The sequence below is a fragment of the Sphaerodactylus townsendi genome, linkage group LG14 (genome assembly GCF_021028975.2).
Source record: "Sphaerodactylus townsendi isolate TG3544 linkage group LG14, MPM_Stown_v2.3, whole genome shotgun sequence".
Classification (NCBI taxonomy): domain Eukaryota; kingdom Metazoa; phylum Chordata; class Lepidosauria; order Squamata; family Sphaerodactylidae; genus Sphaerodactylus; species Sphaerodactylus townsendi.
In genome coordinates, this window is record NC_059438.1 from 33,708,643 (window position 1) to 33,726,890 (window position 18,248).

Below are 18,248 nucleotides of genomic sequence, written 5' to 3' on the forward strand. Positions count from 1 at the left end.
TTTACCATAAAAACCTAGCCCGGGGGTCTGCAACTTGTGGCTCTCCAGATGTTCATGGACTACAAATCCCATCAGCCCCTGCCAGCATGGCCAATTGGCCATGCTGGCAGAGGGTGATGGGAATTGTAGTCCATGAACATCTGGAGAGCCACAGGTTGCAGACCCCTGACCTAGCCACTAACTCCAGTCATCCTCGGAGGCCCTGGTTTGGCTGCCCCCATCATCTGAGTCTAGATGGGTGTGGCAACCCAAGAAAGGGGCTGCTCTGTCATGCCCAAAAACTTTGTAACTCTCTCCCCAGGGACATTAGTCTGTCTCCTATCACAATATTTCACCAGCAGAAGAAGACTTTAGTTTAATCTAGGATACCCCCAATAATGGTTATTGGCCCTCCTACTGTTGTTTGTTTATGTACTTTTAATTGAATTTTGTTTTCAGCTGCCTTTTAGTTGTGTAGACTTTTTTTTTATTTTCACCACCCTGTGGACCCTGATTGGATGGAAAGATGGCATACAATGTTTTAAATAAATATATAATACCAACAGACACCCTCCCTCCCAGGTGGAATTTAAGGTGGAAAAAATTGGTTGATGCACATGATCCAGATGGCTTTTATGCCTGAATGAAAACCCAACCTCTATTATGTAACATGTGACCAGGCAGCAGCTGCAAGTATCCCCATGGGGCTCAATTCTAAGCCACCAGGGGAACCCAGTTTGGATCAGGACCACACTACAGGAGGAGGGGCTTCAGTTTTCCTTCTTTACATCTTTTTTTCTAATTAAAAATGGTCCGTGTGGATGCGGGGGGTGGTGGTGGTGGTGGTGGTGGTGGTGGTGGTGGTGGTCTTAGACCCAGTGCGGCCTTCACCGCAGATTTCTAAAAATTTTGCCACTTTTTCCTAAAAGGGGTATCTCGGGGCATTTTTATCATTTTTGCTACGGAAGGTTGTGCTGCTTTTTACAAACAAGTTTCATTTTAATTTGTGTTCATTCTGGTCCCATTACCAACATTCCCCAATTGCGTAAAATTCTCTGTTAAATACTTTACATCCATTGGCACAGCACTAACAAATGCTCTTGTGGGACTGAAGGAATCATGCAGTATTCAGATTTCATAGAACCATTACATTATGATTCACGGTGTTTGTTTCTCTTTTTAAAAAAAAGGTAATGGGGGAGGTTTAATTTGTCCAGAATCCTGCAAGCAGTCATATTGAGTCACTGTGATCAAAAACCCCTGGCTTCCTTTTGGAGTTTGTTCTTCTTAAGATTGCTGTGTTACATGAGACTCGGGAGGAAGACCCTGGGAGTTGAGGGGTGGGCTTGGCAGGAGGAGGAATAAGCCTAGTACCATCTGAGGAGGACAGAAGGCGGTACCGGGCAGTCCACGGGAAGCCCCTGGCTGTGCCTCATACCTTGGAGAGGAAGGAGCCCGACAGACTGAGAGGAGTGGGCAAAGTAAATCCAAACCTCTCAGGCCCAGCACACGATGGCCTCTTGAGGTTTTAATCTTTCTTCTGGAGACTCTCACAAGTTGGCAACAACGCTGGCATTTTTCCTCAGACCCTGAAACCGCCAATCCTAACTCTGAAGCACGTTCATTTCAGCGTATTCGATGACTGCAATCCCATGCAGCATTACTGCTGTACCCTGCTCTCTTCAGGATCCATTTCCATCGGAGAGGTCAGTTTGTTTTGCAAAACGGCTGCCAGTTTTTTTGAGGTTTTCTTCAGAAAAGTGCTCTCGGGATGAACGTTATTGATGTGCACGTACAAGTCCTCCTGCGTCGGGCCCGTGTAGCCGCAGTCTTCGCAAACGTACAGTTTATCTCTCCGTTGTTTGTAGGCATATTGTTGCTGTACCCCGTGGATCTTTTTAAGGTGCGACTCCAGAGAACAGCGCTGGGTAAAAGCTTTGTTGCAGATCTCGCATTTGTATGGACGGATTCCTACAATGCAACATGAAGCATTTTAAGAAACAGGCTTTGAAGAAAAGAACACTCAGCATTTAACCTCTCTATGTTTGCCTCCAGATATTGTCACAGTGATGTTTTCATAGCTATGTATGCATGCTGCATTTCACTGGAAGCTAACAGAGAGTAGAGAATGCAGCTGGGCTCTCCATTCAACTTCTGGAGAGTCAAATCTCTGTCCTTTTGGTTACAAAGAGATGCTTGATAGTTTGGGGGCAAGGCCTGTGCAGTCTTTGAAGCCATAGAATGGAAGACTGAGGTTAGAGTTCAGTGTTTTAGAGAGCTTCCTTCCCTTCTCAGAGGCTACAAAAACCGGAATAAAGTATGCCAAAGGGTAAAAACTGCAAAAATTCAGTAGGCACAATAAAAGCATATGAAAACCTGTTCAATTTGTGAATGCAGGTTTCCTGAGGCACATATTAATTTTTAAAAATCTCCAAATACACTTGACCCTTGGCATTTTGCAATGTGTGTATTTGGCCTTCTCCCCTCCTGTTAGGATGCTTTTAAACCAGGTTCAGGGAGTAGCTGTGTTCATTTGTTGTACCAAAATTAAACCAGCAGCACCTTAATCTAGGATAAGGAACAAAACTGGAGCTCCCTACAGCAGTCAGAAGCGAGCTGGAAAACTACCTCAGACCAATTCATTATTTAGATCTGTATACACACTGTGATACCTCAGGACCAGGAGGCATACATTAAAAATTCTGGAGGGAAGAATTGGGACTAATAAAAGGAAACATTTCTTCACGCAACGGGTGCTTGGTGTTTGGAATATACTGCCACAGGAGGTGGCGATGGCCACTAACCTGGATAGCTTTAAAAGGGGCTTGGACAGATTTATGGAGGAGAAGTCGATCTTTGGCTACCAACCTTGATCCTCCTTGATCTGAGATTGCAAATGTCTTAGCAGACCAGGTGCTCGGGAGCAGCAGCAGCAGCAGGCCATTGCTTTCACATCCTGCATGTGAGCTCCCAAAGGCATCTGGTGGGCCACTGCGAGTAGCAGAGTGCTGGACTAGATGGACTCTGGTTTGATCCAGCAGGCTCTTTCTTATGTTCTTATGAGTGTACAGAAAATAGAATATTGCAATGGGCACAGGTCAACTTTCTTGGGACCTTGGTTGTTGTGGAGGGGTTTTGAGAAGCAAAAAGCAAATTTCTAGTCTTTATGGCTGAGAGGATACTTTTGGAAGTATGTGAACAATGCCTTTTGAAATCTCAGGAGCTCCGTAAGGCTTACATATCTTGCTTTAGCTCCTATTCGATTATCTGAACCAAACTGTGTAAAATAGAAACATTTCCCAAATAGTGCAAATAAAAACAAATGTGGCCAATTGGAATAAATTGCACATATAGAATCTGGATTGTTTTGGCATAGCGTAGCTTGATTCTAGCATAGAATACCCCCTGCCCTGCTCACAATACCTAGCTGATATAAACAGTAATTGGCCAGTCACAAGCGAATTGATTTAGCGGGAACTGGAGCAAACATCTCATTTCCTGCTGTTCATTCATACATATTTATAAGAGACAGAAAATCCAAGGTGTTTCTCATTAAATGACTTTCCAAATTACCTGTATGGGTCCTTACATGCCTCTTCAGATCAAAGGTATCATTGAATCCTTTCCCACAAAAGGTGCACAGATGTCTCTTCACTTGGCTGTGACACTTTATATGGCGGTTGAGCATGCGCTGCAAGCGAAATCCCTTCCCGCATAACTCACAATTGTGCACTGAGGCATTGCCACAGATGCCAGTGGTGAACTGTGAAATGGAAATAAAACAGAATTATAGAATTTTGGGACTCTAGAGTTAATTTTGCCTACAGCCTTCGTTCAAATACAGAGGAAAAAAACATGCCGGGCATAATTTATGCCGGTGGAGGTGCGTTTTTGTTGCCGTGCGGGAACGGCCAGACTAAAACAAAGCACAGAACTTTCAACTAGAATTGCTGTCGGGAAAAGACATTTGGCTTTGTGCCGATGTACATTCTGACATTTTAAAACCACTACTTCAGATAGAACAAATAGTCTTGTGGCACCATAAAGACTAACAAAACCTATTGTGGCAGAAACTGTCCCTCATCAAGTGCATGATAATTAGTTGGCATATGTATAAACAGACCGTTTCTTGAGAAATAACTTCTTTTCAAGAAACTGCACATAACACAAATATTCTACCATAATGTTTTGACAAATAAATGGACTGGTTTCTTTCTCGGAGCGGACACCCCGGGTCTTTATGGAGCTGAGGACCTTAATAAGAGACGCAAAAGAATTGTGCAGCAACAGAGGGCTTGAAAGGAAAGGAGAGACAAGGATAGCAAAAGATGGATTTGAGCAAATTCGCACAAGAATTAATTATGGAAAATTCACTGAGAATATGATTCTGAAGAGAGATCTAAAGAAACAGCAGAGTAGAGAACATTGAATATATGAGCAGAGTGAGATGCTTTGTAGAGCGCCACTTCATGAAAGAGTAAAACTGAAAGCCGCATTGGGTTTTATTTTATTTTCATTATTTATAGGCTGCACTTCTCATGGAGACTAAGGCGGATTACATAACGTAAGTAAAATATGTCCCGACTCGACCTCTCCGTTCAGCAGAGGCGAATTTGCTGGTGGTCCCCTGCTCCTCTAGGATGCGGCTGGCCTCTACCCGGGTCAGGGCTTTTACGGCCTTGGCTCTGGCCTGGTGGAACGCTCTTCCTCCAGCTGTTAGGGCCCTGTGGGACCTGGGTGAGTTCCGCAGGGCCTGGAAAACTGAGCTGTTCCACTGGGCTTTTGGGGAGGCTGGCCGCTGAGTTCTACCCCCTCTGATGCCCATGTGCACCTGTTTATTTTCAGCAATTTGCCGGCCCCCTCCCAGGGTTAGGACCAGATGCCATTCACCAATTTGAGGGTGGGATGTACTGTTTCTACTGTTTTAACTGGATTTTAATGATGTTATTCGATTTGTTTTGTATACTGTTATCTGGTGTTTTCTGTTTAATTTTTACACCGCTCTGAGCTCTTTGGGGATAGAGCGGTCTATTAAATAGATTATTATTATTGTTGTTGTTGTTGTTGTTGTTATTGTTATTATTATGGTAGATTTCACAGCTGCCAGATCTTTAGCTGGTTGTTGGCCTTCATTACAATTCAAGCCTCACCCAGAGGCCTAGGAAGTTGTATCATCATCATCATCATCATTTTAATAATAATAATAATAATAATAATAATAATAATAATAATAATAATATGATGATGATGATGATGATGATGATGATGATGATGATGATGATGATGATGATGATGATGATGATGCAAGTAACGATGGAATTCAGTGAACAGGGCAGTAGGATTTGAAACTCACATAACTACTTGAGGTTCTGGAAAATCAGAAAATTCCTTATGTTATCTTTTAATAGTGTCCCTTTTCTCAATCAGCTGAATCTGATTTCTTCAGTTTGCTTTAAGTCCCAGAGCTCTTTATTTATGTTATTTATTTAGAAAATTCCCATGCCGCCTCTCCAGAGATCCCCTTGAGGTGGTCTGGAAGCTCAGCTGGAGGTTCTCACAGAGATGGTCGGTCATCTTTGCTGAAAGGCAACTTCACCATCACTGCTATTCTTCTCCTGCAATGGGTAGATACAGGAGAACCCTAGGTGGATACCAAGTCACCATCACCAATCAAGGGAGACCCAGTCGGTCAGGACAGTATTGCTCATAACCTAGGTGGCTCAACCGTACGTTTGACCGCAGTGAAAATAACAGAGTCCTTTGTGAGAGATGATGCTGACATTTGTTTGGTAAATGTTTTGCTGGGGGTGATTTGTGAGAGATTGACATGCTTAATACCCACTTGCACTGGCTTGGAGCTGTTTCTCAGGCTAACAACCTACCTCATAGGGTTGATGTGAGGACAAAATTAGGAAAGAGAGTTGGTGGGGAGAGAGCCATTTGTGTTTTGCTGGGGGTGGGAGGTGTTTAGTGAGCTGGTGCAAAAAATCAATGTTTGGTCGTGGTGGGGGAGGGTGGCTGCCCATTGGGGGGGGGGGAGCTCCAAACTCAGGTTCTGTCCCCGACTCCAGTTTGCCTAGATACGCCTCTGGTCCTGTGGCTGTTTCCAGTAGTGGCAGAACTACTCGATCAGATACAGGCAGATAGTTCCCAGACACAATCCAGCCTAGATTAATCCCTCTTTTTGTTCCACTGGTTTCAGTGGAACGAAATCAGGAGTGTACTAAACTATCTTTGAAATAAATCAAACCTTACATTGCTGAACTGCGGCTGCATCGTGTCAGTGTTCAGAGCTCTTTGTTGTTTACCTGAAATACTACCAAACAGATCTCGCTGGGAGCTGAGTCGTAAGACCAGTTTGCCATAGCAGCTACCAGTCAAAAAGAGCCCAGATCATCACTCTGGGCTTTGCAAGTCTGCAAAGCTCTGTATCCAGGAAACCACAGGCTGGAAGATGTGCGCATCTGCTCCTCCCTGTTCTGCCAAGATCACAGGGAAATCAACCGGTGGCAACTTAACCAAGTCAAATGAGCCTCCAGTTATAAAGGAATAATTGTCCTTAAATGTCAGGAGTCTACCGCCCCAGGAAGGATTGACAACAGTCTGTACCTTGATTTTGGATCTGACTGTGGGGTGGGTTACTGCCAAGTCCAGAAGTGCCTCCTCTGCGGTGGATTCTGGGGCAGAGACATTGGCCGTCTCAGTGTCCCTGCTGCTGCTGCTGTCTTCGCTACGATAGTTCAAGAGGACACACTTTATCTCTCCTGGAAAAAAAACCACAAACACATGAGCGGATTGGCAGGAACATGAAGCATTCAAGCAAAGAGTACACCTATCTGATCCCAAGGGCCCAGGATAACCTTACACTCACTATTCTACCCCCTCTCTGGAAATTACAAGTCAGTTTGAATAAAAAGGTCTTACAGTTTTTCTTGAAGATAATGCAAGTTCAGGCTTTGGAGAGTTTCCTAGGAAGACAATGCCAAAGCTGAGTAGCCAGCAAGATTGCCTCTCTGGGCACCCCTGTGGTTCAGGCTACCAATCTCCAGGTGGTGGCTGGAGATCTCCTGGGATTACAATCTCAAAAAAATATGACTGTTTTAGAAGTTAGACTCTGGCATTATACCCCATTGAAGCCCCTCCCATCCCCAAAACCCTGCCCTCCTTGGGCTCCACCCCCAAAATGTCCAGGTATTTCCCAACCCGGAGCTGGTAATGTGTAACGATTTCTGCTCTGTTTTCAAATTCCTATGATCGTAGTCTTATTGCATTGCTTATTAGATAGCTGATCTGATTGAGTGCGTTGGTTTATTTTTATTTGTTGCATGTTTATCCTGCCAAATCTCCCGGAGGACTCAGGGCGGCTTACAATAAAATAAATAAAACAATAGAATACAATAAACATACAAAAATATACACATTAAAACTGTAAAAGCAAGTTACAATAAATAGCACTGTGTAATCTGTTTTCAGTCAAAAATATATAGTAGCAGGCTGTGAGTAGGATTCTTTTCTAAGAAAACACACACACACGTCAAGCAACAGTGGCATGATACCTGAACTGCCCACAGGTAAGGGATCTGTTCCCAGCAACTTCCCATCTTCAGAGAAAAAAACTATAACCCTCCTGTGAATATGATTCCCGTGGGGTCACATAAATTAGCAAAAGATTTGTGCTCACTTACTTCTGGGCCTAAATGCCTTACTATTTGTCTCCTATCTTGCCAGAAATTATTTCCTCAGCAGTAAGAGTTCTTCAGGACTACTGTGGAACACTGTTCTGTTTTCTCTGACTTTTTCTTTGCTTTGTTCAGAGTCTGGTACAACATGATTTTTACCCCTTCATCACTTAGTTTCTCTCTCTTTTTACTCCCACACAATTTCACTTCACTGCTGGCAGATTTCTAAAATCAGGACTCTTCAGCCTTGCTTACTATTCATTCCGTTTCAGCCAATTGCATAAAGAATTCACACTTAGAAAGATTTACAACAGGATTCACACCTTTTTGCACATTTCCTTTTCCCTTTACATAGGCCCCTTCCGCACACGCAAAATAATGTGTTTTCAAACCACTTTCACAACTGTTTGCAAGTGGATTTTGCTATTCCGCACAGCTTCAAAGAGCACTGAAAGCAGTTTGAAAGTGCATTATTCTTAAAGTGACCAGATTTTTCTTACTAAAAAGCGGGGCACGCGCGCGCACCTTCTGGGGCGCTTCCCTGTTTCCTGACTGGGGAGTGCCGCCGCAAAAGGCAGTGTGCCTAATCGGGACAATGGCATAAGCCCAGCGGGACGCAGGACACTCTACGCAAAAGCGTGAGTGTCCCGCGAAAATCGGGACGGCTGGTCACCGTAATTATTCTGCATGTGCGGAAGGAGCCATAGAGAAGTTACACTTGAAAGACTTGTGTCAGATTACACACTAACCCCTAATGCTGATTGGAGGGGCATGACAAATGATTGATGGGGCATTGCCTGCTTTTGCCCCACCATGGCTATGGGCCTGCCAGCATGGAATTCGTCTCTTTCACAGCAGCCACACATTGGGTTGACATTTGCATCGAGCCAACCACTATCATCTCAAGATGCATCTCTTTAGCCCTTCTGCACATGCAGAATAATGCACTTTCAATCCACTTTGTAGTGTGCGGAATAGCAAAATTCACTTTGAAGCAATTGCAAAATCTCTGCATGAGTAAAGCTGGGATTTTTAACCCCAATATGCATAATTTTACATTTGTCCACATTGAATCTCATTTGCCATTTTAATGCTCATTCCTCCAGTTTGGAGAAATCCTTACGGAACTCTTCACTATCCATTTCTGTTTTAAGCACCCTAAATAATTTGGCGTTGTCTGCAAACTTTCAGGTGCTTTGCTGTGTTTGTGACGTCCAGGCGGTGTTTTGCATGTGATTTAGGGGCGGCTGATAGGATGGCCTGAAATGTCTTTCTCCCCTCCCCCATCTCTTTTATTTACAACATTCAGCCTGATGAAGAATCATTATTAACTCAAAAGCTCACACACTGTTTTGTGTCATGTGCATTGGTCCTAATTAAAAGAATTATGTTAACTGTGGATTATTATTATTATTATTATTATTATTATTATTATTATTATTATTATTATTATTATTATTATTATTATTATTATTATTATTATTTGCATTTTGCTTTTGGACTAGCCTGGCTGCAAACAGCAGTTTGCTGTCATGAAGGTATGTCACAGTTGCCACATATGGACCGGCTGTTGCTTTCTCTGACCGGGATAGAAACTCGCTTTCCCTTGAAAGCTGGGAATTCAGAGGACTAGCAGATGGCAGCAACAGGTTATTTGAATGCTAACGCACAATGGCAATTATAGATTTACAAAAATGCCTTCCCAAAAGTCATCCAATAACAAAGCAAAGGTGCCATCTTTCCATCCAGACTGCATTGTTTCCAGAAAGATCATACCAAACTGGGTTTGAGAGAGAACATTCCGAGGTGGGGACAGGAAAGGGCCGTGTTCTGAGCATTTTCAAAACGCCAACAACAAATGCCTTCAGTCTGGAAGTCAAAGCAGAGAAAAAACTCAGGATGTAGATCACAAGTGTCAACCTCATTTGTTATGAGGGCCGGACACAGTGGTGGGATTCAGCCGGTTCGCACCACTTTGGCAGAACCGGTTGTTAAAATGGTGCTTGTAAACAACCAGTTGTTAAATTATTTGAACCGCACCGCTGGCCGGATATGATATAAATGTGACGTAGGTGGGCTGGACCCTGGGGGAGGGGGTGGCTGATGAGCCCCCAGCCGAGATCGGAAGGGGAGGGGGCTTGGCTGCCTGTCCAGATCAGCACTTGGGGGGGGGCAACCTCAGCAAGTCCGCCAGTCCAGATTGGCATAGTGGGGTTAACTACCTCAGAAGGTGAGCCTGCAGTGGGCTCACCAGCCCAGAATGGCTCTGGGGGAGGTGGTTGGCATGGGAGGGAGGGCTGTCTCAGCTGGTGAGTCTGCAGCAGGTTCACCAGCCCGGATAAGCAGGCGAGGGGCTTCCACACCTGGCCAGCTTGCTGCAGGTTTACCAACCCAGATTGGCATTGGGGCGGAAGCAGCTTACCTGGTCAGGTTTTTTGCAGGGATGTGGTCAGCACTGAGGGGATGGCTGACTCAGCTGACCAGCCTGCAGCAGGATAGCCAACTCAGATTGACATGGGGGGGATGGCTTGCCATGCCAGATCATGTCAGAACATGTGTTTAGATGAGCAAAATCTAAATGACAGCTGGCCCCTCCTTCTAGCAGGGGCCGTGTGTAGATTAGGACTGAGTGCACAGCTTGAACCGTGTGCAAAACCTGATAAGGTAAGGGCACCTGATTGGTACCACTTTTGTATATAGATAGCACAGACAACAGAGTGATGTGTGCCCGAAAACACCTGTGGTCTGGCGAAGCACTTTGTCAGTAGATAGCAATAAATAGAACTGCACTGGTGACTGTGTGTCTGTAGTTCTTGTCTACATTGCATCCTGCAAGGTGGTCTACTCCGAGTAAATCCGCTGCTTCAACAGATCACTGGTGGGGGGACCTGGACTGGCAAAGCCATAGCAGACTTGCCAGGCCAGGTCGGTAGCAGGGTGGGTGCCTCAACTGGCTAGCTCCCAGCGGGTTCCCCAGGCCAGATTGAGAGCCGGGAGTGGGTGGGTAGGTGGGCGTTGCCTTAGCAAACTCGGAGGCCTGATAAGCCCTCTCAAGGAGCCGGATCTGGCCTCCTGGCTGGATGTTTGACAGCCCTGGTGTAGCTGCTGCCACCAAAAGGAGGAGGCTTCTAGAGAAGAGAAGTAAAGGAGCGGGATTTATATGGGCCCGTGATGCAAAATGAAGTGGCCAATGCAAATATCCTGACCTAAAGGAATTGAGGGTGGGTGAAAAGCAGGGTGACCAAGAGTGTCACAGGCGGAAGAGTGATTCCAGAGTCAGGACACGGCACACAACTTTCAGAAAGGATACACTTCATGACCTGGATAGCCCCAGGCTGGCGCGAGCTCATCAAATCATGAAAGCTAAACAGGTCTGCTCTGGCAAGTATTTGGATGAGAAACCTCCAAGGAATACCAGGGCCATGATGACACAGAGGCAAACAATGGCAAACCACCTCTGAAAGTCTCTTGCCTGGAAAAATCGTATGGGATGGCCATAACTTAACTTAATTTTAACTTAAATTATTTACAGTCCATTATGTAATTGTTATTTTATGTTGTTCACCGCCCAGAGCCCTTCGGGGGTTGGGCGGTCTATAAGACTGATAAACAAACAAACAAACAAATAAAATAAGTCAGCTGTGACTTAAAAAGCAGGGAGGGCTTTTCGGCCACTTCTGTCTCTTTATCTGTCTCTGGTTTTATTTGCATTTCTGCAGTGCAGAATTTGCAATGGAACCCCTGCAAGTTAAGTGGGATTCCTGGATCCCATGATATCCAATAGACCTTCTGGCATCTCCCACTGTTTCCCACGGGGATTCGTGTCATTTCATTTCAGTATCACACTTCCCCCCTTCTCTGCAGCTCCACACCACACTCCTTTCCCCCCTCCTTTCTGCACATACTTCAGGAGGAGAAGAGAGATCTGGTCTGATGCACACAGGTGGAGTATGTGTGTGTGTGTCATGCTCTGGATTGCCTGTCAGTCCAAAGTTTGCAGACCTTCTTTGGAAAACTCTGAAGAAGAGCCTCAAAGCCTGGAAGATGAGCCGGTCTAGAACCCCATACTTTAGAGCTGCCAATTCCAAATGTGGGGGGGGGGGGAGTAAACAGTATTTAGGGAGGAGAGGGGCCTCTGTGGGGTATAATGCCAAAGAGGGTATCCTCCAAAACCAGCATTGTTTTTCACCTAGGGAAGTACATCTGGAGGCCATGATCTTCAGGCCTCACCCGGAAGTTGGCAACCCCACTCCTGTGCTGACCTGCATCCTCCAGAGATTGGTACCATTTTCTCATACACACACAGTCTGGAAAAGCCAGTTCTAGTGTTGATGGAAAGGTGTGTGTGTGGGGGGGAGTTAACCTGCTTCAACTCAGCCCTTCCACACCAGCCTGTTAACATGTCTCAATACTCGACAGCAAGATGGAATGACAGAATGAACATATTGATTTTAACTCCAAAAAACTATTGTTGAGGTTTAAGTTGCTGAGGAAAATTTAGTATGAATTAAATAGAGTGAGGACTGAACATGGGCACTGTGGGTACTTGCAACATAAATGGAATCGGATCAGAAATCCCAAATGCCAACATGGACACCCTGATTTTGCTTTTTCAGCAGAAACAGAACAGCAATATTTGGAAAACCTTGAAATTGATTTATGATTTAAAATCACAATTCTCTTTAATACAGTTCTACTTTAAGTTACTGAGATTTGAAATGAATTTGGATACTCATTGGACTGAATTCCTATGTAATAGGAAACAAATGGCCCCTTCCGCACATGCAGAATAATGCACTTTCAATGCACTTTGCAGCTGGATTTTACTGGGCAGAATAGCAAAATCCACTTGCAAACAATTGTGAAAGTGGATTGAAAGTGCATTATTCTGCATGTGCAGAAGGGGCCAATGTCATGCGATAGATAAATAAATAATGTTCGATGGGGGCTGGCTGTTATGGGTTTTCCTGACTGTGTGGCCGTGGTCCAGTCATTTTCGCTCCTAGCAATTTGCTTGCATCTATGGCTGGCACCTTCTGAGGCATAAAACCAAAGAAGAAGAAAATGTAGTGTGCTTAAAGCGAACAAAACCAAGGGAAATCCCCCCTCCCCCCAATCTACTCAGGCTTCACAGTCGTGTGCATGTCAACACACGTGAATAGATTAGCAGCTAAAAGTGCAACCCTCTACAAATGCAAAAGAAAAATACAAGATCCTTTAACAGGAATTAAGATGGCCAACTGGTCTCACTTCAATATGTGGCAACACTAGCTGTCCTGAAAATCCATAACAGAGGTGGCGGCATCGTCAGAGACATGTCACGGTGAGATGCATGTCTCTCCATAGCACAACACACCTTGACATTCTTCTGACGATGCCGTGCCCTGGAGAGAAACACGTCTCACCGTGACATGCCCCTGAAGATGCCATCCCTAGATGTGGGCAAAACGTTCGGAGCAAAAACTACCAGACCACGGCCACGCAGCCCAAAAAACCCAAAACAGCCAGTCTCATAAAATTTTTGTCTATGAATAGAATTATGTAAGCCTCAGGTAGAGGATGTGTGTATGAAACAAACAAGGGTTAGGAGAAGGCTGTCATGACAGTGCACACTCCAGATAGTTCCTGATAGTCTTATAGCAGCTGAGATTTTTCAGTTGTCTAAGGGCACAACCACACAGAGAACATTACAATAATCTCATCTTGAGGTTACTTTGACATGTGGGCCAGGTAGACCAGGTCAGTTACGAGCTGGGAATGTAGGAGGATGACGCTGCCGCTCAGCTTTCCTTCTCTCCATTTGAACCGAGGGGTCTGCCAAACTGGTATTGAACTCAAGGGCTGACATGCCTCTGAAGATGCCAACCCTAAAGCCGGGTGATACCTAAGGAGCCAAAGTGGCCAGACTGTGGCCATAATACCACCCAGAAAACCCCAACAGTCAGTTTATTCTGGACCTGAACGCCTCCCGCCACGCTTTGGACACACTGTGGCCCTTTCCACGCATGCAGAATAATGCACTTTCAATCTACTTTCAATGCACGTTGCAGCTGGATTTTACTGTGAAGCACAGCAAAATCCACTTTCAAACAATTGTGAAAAGTGGATTGGGCGGGCCAAGGGCAGCCGGGATTTCAGGTTTGGTTCTTTCTAGATTCCACAGAAATCGTCTCTCTCTCGCATGCTTCAGTTCTCAATAAAGTCTTACGTTTTTGAAAGAAAACTACAGCTCGCTTTATGGCTGTGCATTATTCTGTATGTGCGGAAGGGGCCAGGGTGGCATCGAGGATTGGGCGCACCCTGAGCCCAGCGCGCCTCTTGGTGAGTGGCCCCCTGGAAGGCTCTGCTCAGCAGGCAGCTGCCGGCGGACCTCCCTGCCCGGTCGAGGAGCCTCCCAGGCCCGGCGCAGCGCCTTCCCGGTCCTGCCGTCGGGTCGAGGCGGACTTTGGCCCGCGGGCGGCTCCTACCTGGCCGGCGCCTTACCTGGGATGTAGGTGTCGGCTCGCTCCTCGTCGGGCAACTCGTCCCAGCTGCGGCTGGCGGGCAGCGGGCTCCTCCTCTTCACCAGGAAGACCCGGGGCATGGCGAGCGGGCCCCTGCGACGTGCCCCGAAGAGCCCCCCACCTGCTCGCCCCCCGGGCGCCCCCCAACTTTCATCCGGAGCCCCGGGAAACTTGGCCGCCTGGCTGGCTGCGAGGGAGGGAGCGCGAAGGGAGCATGCGTGCTGCAAATATAACGGTGTCAACAAGCCTCCTTACCTGTCGGACCGGTTGGAGCAGCTCTGCTTTGTTCCAGCCCTTCCTTAGGCATGAATGTTTGCTGAAGAATGTAACGTTTGAAATTGGGGAAGGGGGGGGGGGATCCCAGGGTTGGTCGACGGGTCTGGCCTGCACCTTATTTGCCCCCCCCAATGTTGGTGGGGTGCTTCACCTGTGGCTTTATGGGGGCCCCAGGTGACTTTCTTTTCTTTGCAGGGGGTAATCTGGGGGAGCTTAGGAGCTGCTAACACCCACCTGAGCTGGTCGGCTTGAAAGTCAGTTTTTTAGAGTTGCATCCCATGAGCATGGGGTGCACCGTGTATCCCACCCACCCCCACCTCCCAAGGTGGGTCCAAAATGCCAGCTCAGCTTGGGAGGTGGGTGGTGGGTGGGATGCACTGTGCGTCCCATGCTCATGGGATTTAACTGTAAAAGCTGACCGGGCATTTTGGACATGCCTTGGGAGGGGGGGCATGCCCCGTGCATCCCATCCTCATGGGATGTAACTGTAAAAGCTTCAGGGTTTTTCCTTGTCAGTGATCTTCAGAGGTTTCTGCCTCTCCTCTTGAATTTGCTGATGGAGATGCCTTCCAGCAGTGGAGTGGGTGGGACAAGAACCCCTCCCTGACTGATATGCCTCTGCAGATATCCAGGAGAAGGAGGCCGGCGTTTGCTCCTTTTCCCAGACATAACTGCCGTGGGTGTGAAGTGCAGTATCGGGGGCTGCCTGTTATGTTCTGTCTTTGACAAAGGCCTCCCAACTGTGGTTTATATTGGTTTGGAAATGCAGACTCTTCAAACAAGAAAAGATAGATCAAGTAGCTTCAACACAAACAGTGACGAAGGGACAAAACGCTATACCTATGGCCAGGAGGATCATAGCATCATGACCTGTCCCTTCAGAGATTTTCCAGGCCTCGTTTCTGAATGTTCAGTGTTTTTTTTTTAAAAAACAACCTTGGTCTTTTTATTATTATGACATTAAAAGGGAAAAACAAGACAATTTTATAGGAATTTGCAGCTGCAACGTTGCTAAAGATATTGGGGGAAAACACTTAGGGGGAAAAACGCACATTCATCAATATCCTACATGTTTCATGTTCAAACAGAACAATTTCTAACTAGCAAAAGTTTTCCAGCCATTCCAGATTTACTTTATAGATTCTGTTTGATTGGCCCTCCTCACAAAAAAAAAAAAATCCCCCCAGACTGCTCCCAATAAAATTAGCAAATTGGATTGAGTCAGTTATTTAATACGAGTAATAATAGTAGGCATAACGTTTCCCAAGTTATGTACTTTTGATTCAAACGTTACGGGCGGTGGTATTTCCAGAGCTGTGGGTGAAATGTGGTATGTATGGATCAGCAATGACCAGACAGATTTTGGAAAGAAGGGCCTTAGAAGCCCCCATCTGAACAGCCCCCATTACTTTGCAATCTGCTACAAGAGCAACATGTGTGAGAAAATAGGGTGTCATCACAATATGTGCTCCATTCATGTGAAAATTGCAAGATGCTGTGGGTAATGACAGGGATATTCATAAACCACATTTCTGAGTGGTATCTGCACAGAAGGACATACACTTTTGGAAGACATTCTTCCAAGAAGCTTCTACAAAGCCCAGAAGTGGAGCTTGAAGATTCCTCTCTCACACTTCAAGAACCTAACACCTGGATATTCAAAGTAATGAAAGTCCCTTTAATTATAACGGGTGTGGGCTCTTGAGAGACCCCACCCTCCATTTTGAGAAGAAAGAAGGGGTGAACACCACAAAATATATCCATATGCAAAAATCAATTTAAAACAAACAGGAGAAACCTGTTGATTTCTCTCATGAGGTTTCAAGCCAAACTAGATTATGTCAGGAGTGGGTACAATTTACATCTGCATGAGCTGTTGTTTTTTTACTGGAACTCTGAAGTCCATTAATACCGTTGTCGCTACTGTGACCAAGGTTGGCCTAATGTTTAAAAGAGGCAAGGAGGGATTTCAGTGAGTTGTTATTTACATGAGAAAGGTGTGTAAAAGCTTCCAAACTTTTAAAAAGTACTTGTTTATCAACTCGTAAATGTCTGACGCTTGTGATTCATAGGCACTGTTCACAGGCTGCTGGTGCCAGCAGGAAAATGATTCATAGAAAGGAGAGGGCAGGCTGCAGTTAGAAATAGTCATACAAGGGAATGAAGGAGCTGTTACACAAATTGAACTGGATTAAAGACCTGATTTAATGGCAAAAGAACTCAAGTTTTATCAAGCATGCCACGACAAAAGAATCAGCGAAACCGTACAAGATTCTAGCAGTTTGGAAATGCCTCTCATGCTAATTGGACCACTCAGTGGCATACTGCTAATGGGAACATGGGGTATCACATGTCCCCAGGTGCGTGCCGTTTCGTCATGTGTGTGGGGGGGTTTCAGCTGCCGGTCGGGTCCCCACACCTGGCCTCTCCAGTGGCATGGCAACACGGTGGGCGCCTGGCGGCTTCCTCTGTGCCGGGACGCCGCTCGCTGGCTGAACTGTTCTCCATGGCTGAAGGCCAGCTCCCCCCCTCAAGGAGGCTGGGGAGGGCAGGAGCCAGCCTACCGCCACAGTGCCCCCATGAGGAGCCAAGCCCCCTCCCCCCTGCAAGCCAGCTCTTGCCCTCCCCAGGCCCTTGTCCACTTGTAAAACAGGTAAATGTATTCATGATACTGACAAAACTGGGGACTCATTTTTGGTGGGACATCCAGGATGGAGCATTTGGCAGAACACCATGACCTGATTTAAATACTTCAGAATCAGAAAACCAAGAAGGGAAGTGGTTGGACCATTTGATGACAGAGGCGTGAGGGGATTACAGTAGCAGGCTAGGGGGGGATTGTGTATAAGCCAGCTTGCATCTGTCCTCATTGGGGAATATGATGGGGAAGATACATGCCCTGGAACCCAATTTTCAGGGAGAACCTGTGAAGAACTGAGTGAAATAGAGGTGTCTGAACAAGATGTTCTAGATCCAATTAACAAATCACCAGGTCCAGACAGTATACACCCAGGAATTATTAAGAAAATTAAAGAGGGCGTTGCTGATCTTCAAATGAAAGTATATAATTTGTGATTATATTCAACATCTCTACCAGAGGTCTGGAAAATATTTTTTTTAAAGGGGAATCTAGGAAATAATAGACCAGTTCTTTTAATGTCTGTCTTGGCTAAATTGGCAGAAAACGTTATTAAATATATCAACTCATAACCTCTTAACAGCCAAACTAGCCATTTTGTGTCTGCCATGAGGACACCATCACCATTTTAAAGTCACTTAAAAATGTTGCAGTGATCCAGTCCTGATCAGACCTGCAGCACGGTTCTGGTCCCCCCACCTCGCCTTTTCAAGGGGAAAGAGTCACACATAAGGCCATCATCCTGCCATACTGCAGCATTTTAAGTGACTTCAAAATGGTGGCCTCTTCATGGTGGCCATGAGGAGTCCATCATTTCTGAATCCTTTGATATTGTCAATCATGCTGGTAGACAAGGGTGATCCTGTACCTATGTAAGTATGAAGCTTAATTCACTGACTTGGATCTCATAGATGATTTCTGCGTATGGAAAAGGATGGGGCACTTCTACCAATTCCTGATAGAGACTTCCAACTCACCCCTTCAAGAGTCTCTTGTCCCACAGGAAAAAACATCTTGGGGGCCTTTTGGGTTGCAGTGGAAGCTAGAGACACTCCAATTTCCTCCTGTCTATAGGATCAGAGTATTGGATTGTTGATCACTTTTACTGTATTACCAACAGGATTTATGCTCCTTTCTGATAAGATAAAAATGGCTAAGCTTCTAAATAACTCT

The 18,248-nt window shown here is 45.7% G+C and overlaps 1 protein-coding gene across 1 annotated transcript; it reads right to left on the minus strand.

The window, feature by feature from the left end:
- Positions 1 to 957: 957 nt before the first annotated feature.
- OVOL2 (ovo like zinc finger 2) lies at positions 958 to 14,356 on the minus strand. The gene is made up of 4 exons (XM_048515401.1): positions 14,142 to 14,356; positions 6,589 to 6,743; positions 3,553 to 3,742; positions 958 to 1,950 (listed from the first exon to the last, which is right to left on the minus strand). Exons 1-4 carry the CDS (start codon positions 14,239 to 14,241, stop codon positions 1,640 to 1,642), a joined length of 756 nt encoding a protein of 251 aa, XP_048371358.1. The 5' UTR covers positions 14,242 to 14,356; the 3' UTR covers positions 958 to 1,639.
- Positions 14,357 to 18,248: the final 3,892 nt, after the last annotated feature.

What these genes read in the sequence shown, in the direction of transcription:
- OVOL2 (XM_048515401.1), bottom strand. Translation starts at nt 14,241, where the DNA reads ATGCCCCGGGTCTTCCTGGTGAAGAGGAGGAGCCCGCTGCCCGCCAGC. An exon ending in AGCCGACACCTACATCCCAG is followed by an intron (nt 6,744 to 14,141) that starts GTAAGGCGCCGG and finishes TTTTTTTTCCAG; the next exon opens with GAGAGATAAAGTGTGTCCTC. An exon ending in CAGTCAGATCCAAAATCAAG is followed by an intron (nt 3,743 to 6,588) that starts GTACAGACTGTT and finishes TCCATTTCACAG; the next exon opens with TTCACCACTGGCATCTGTGG.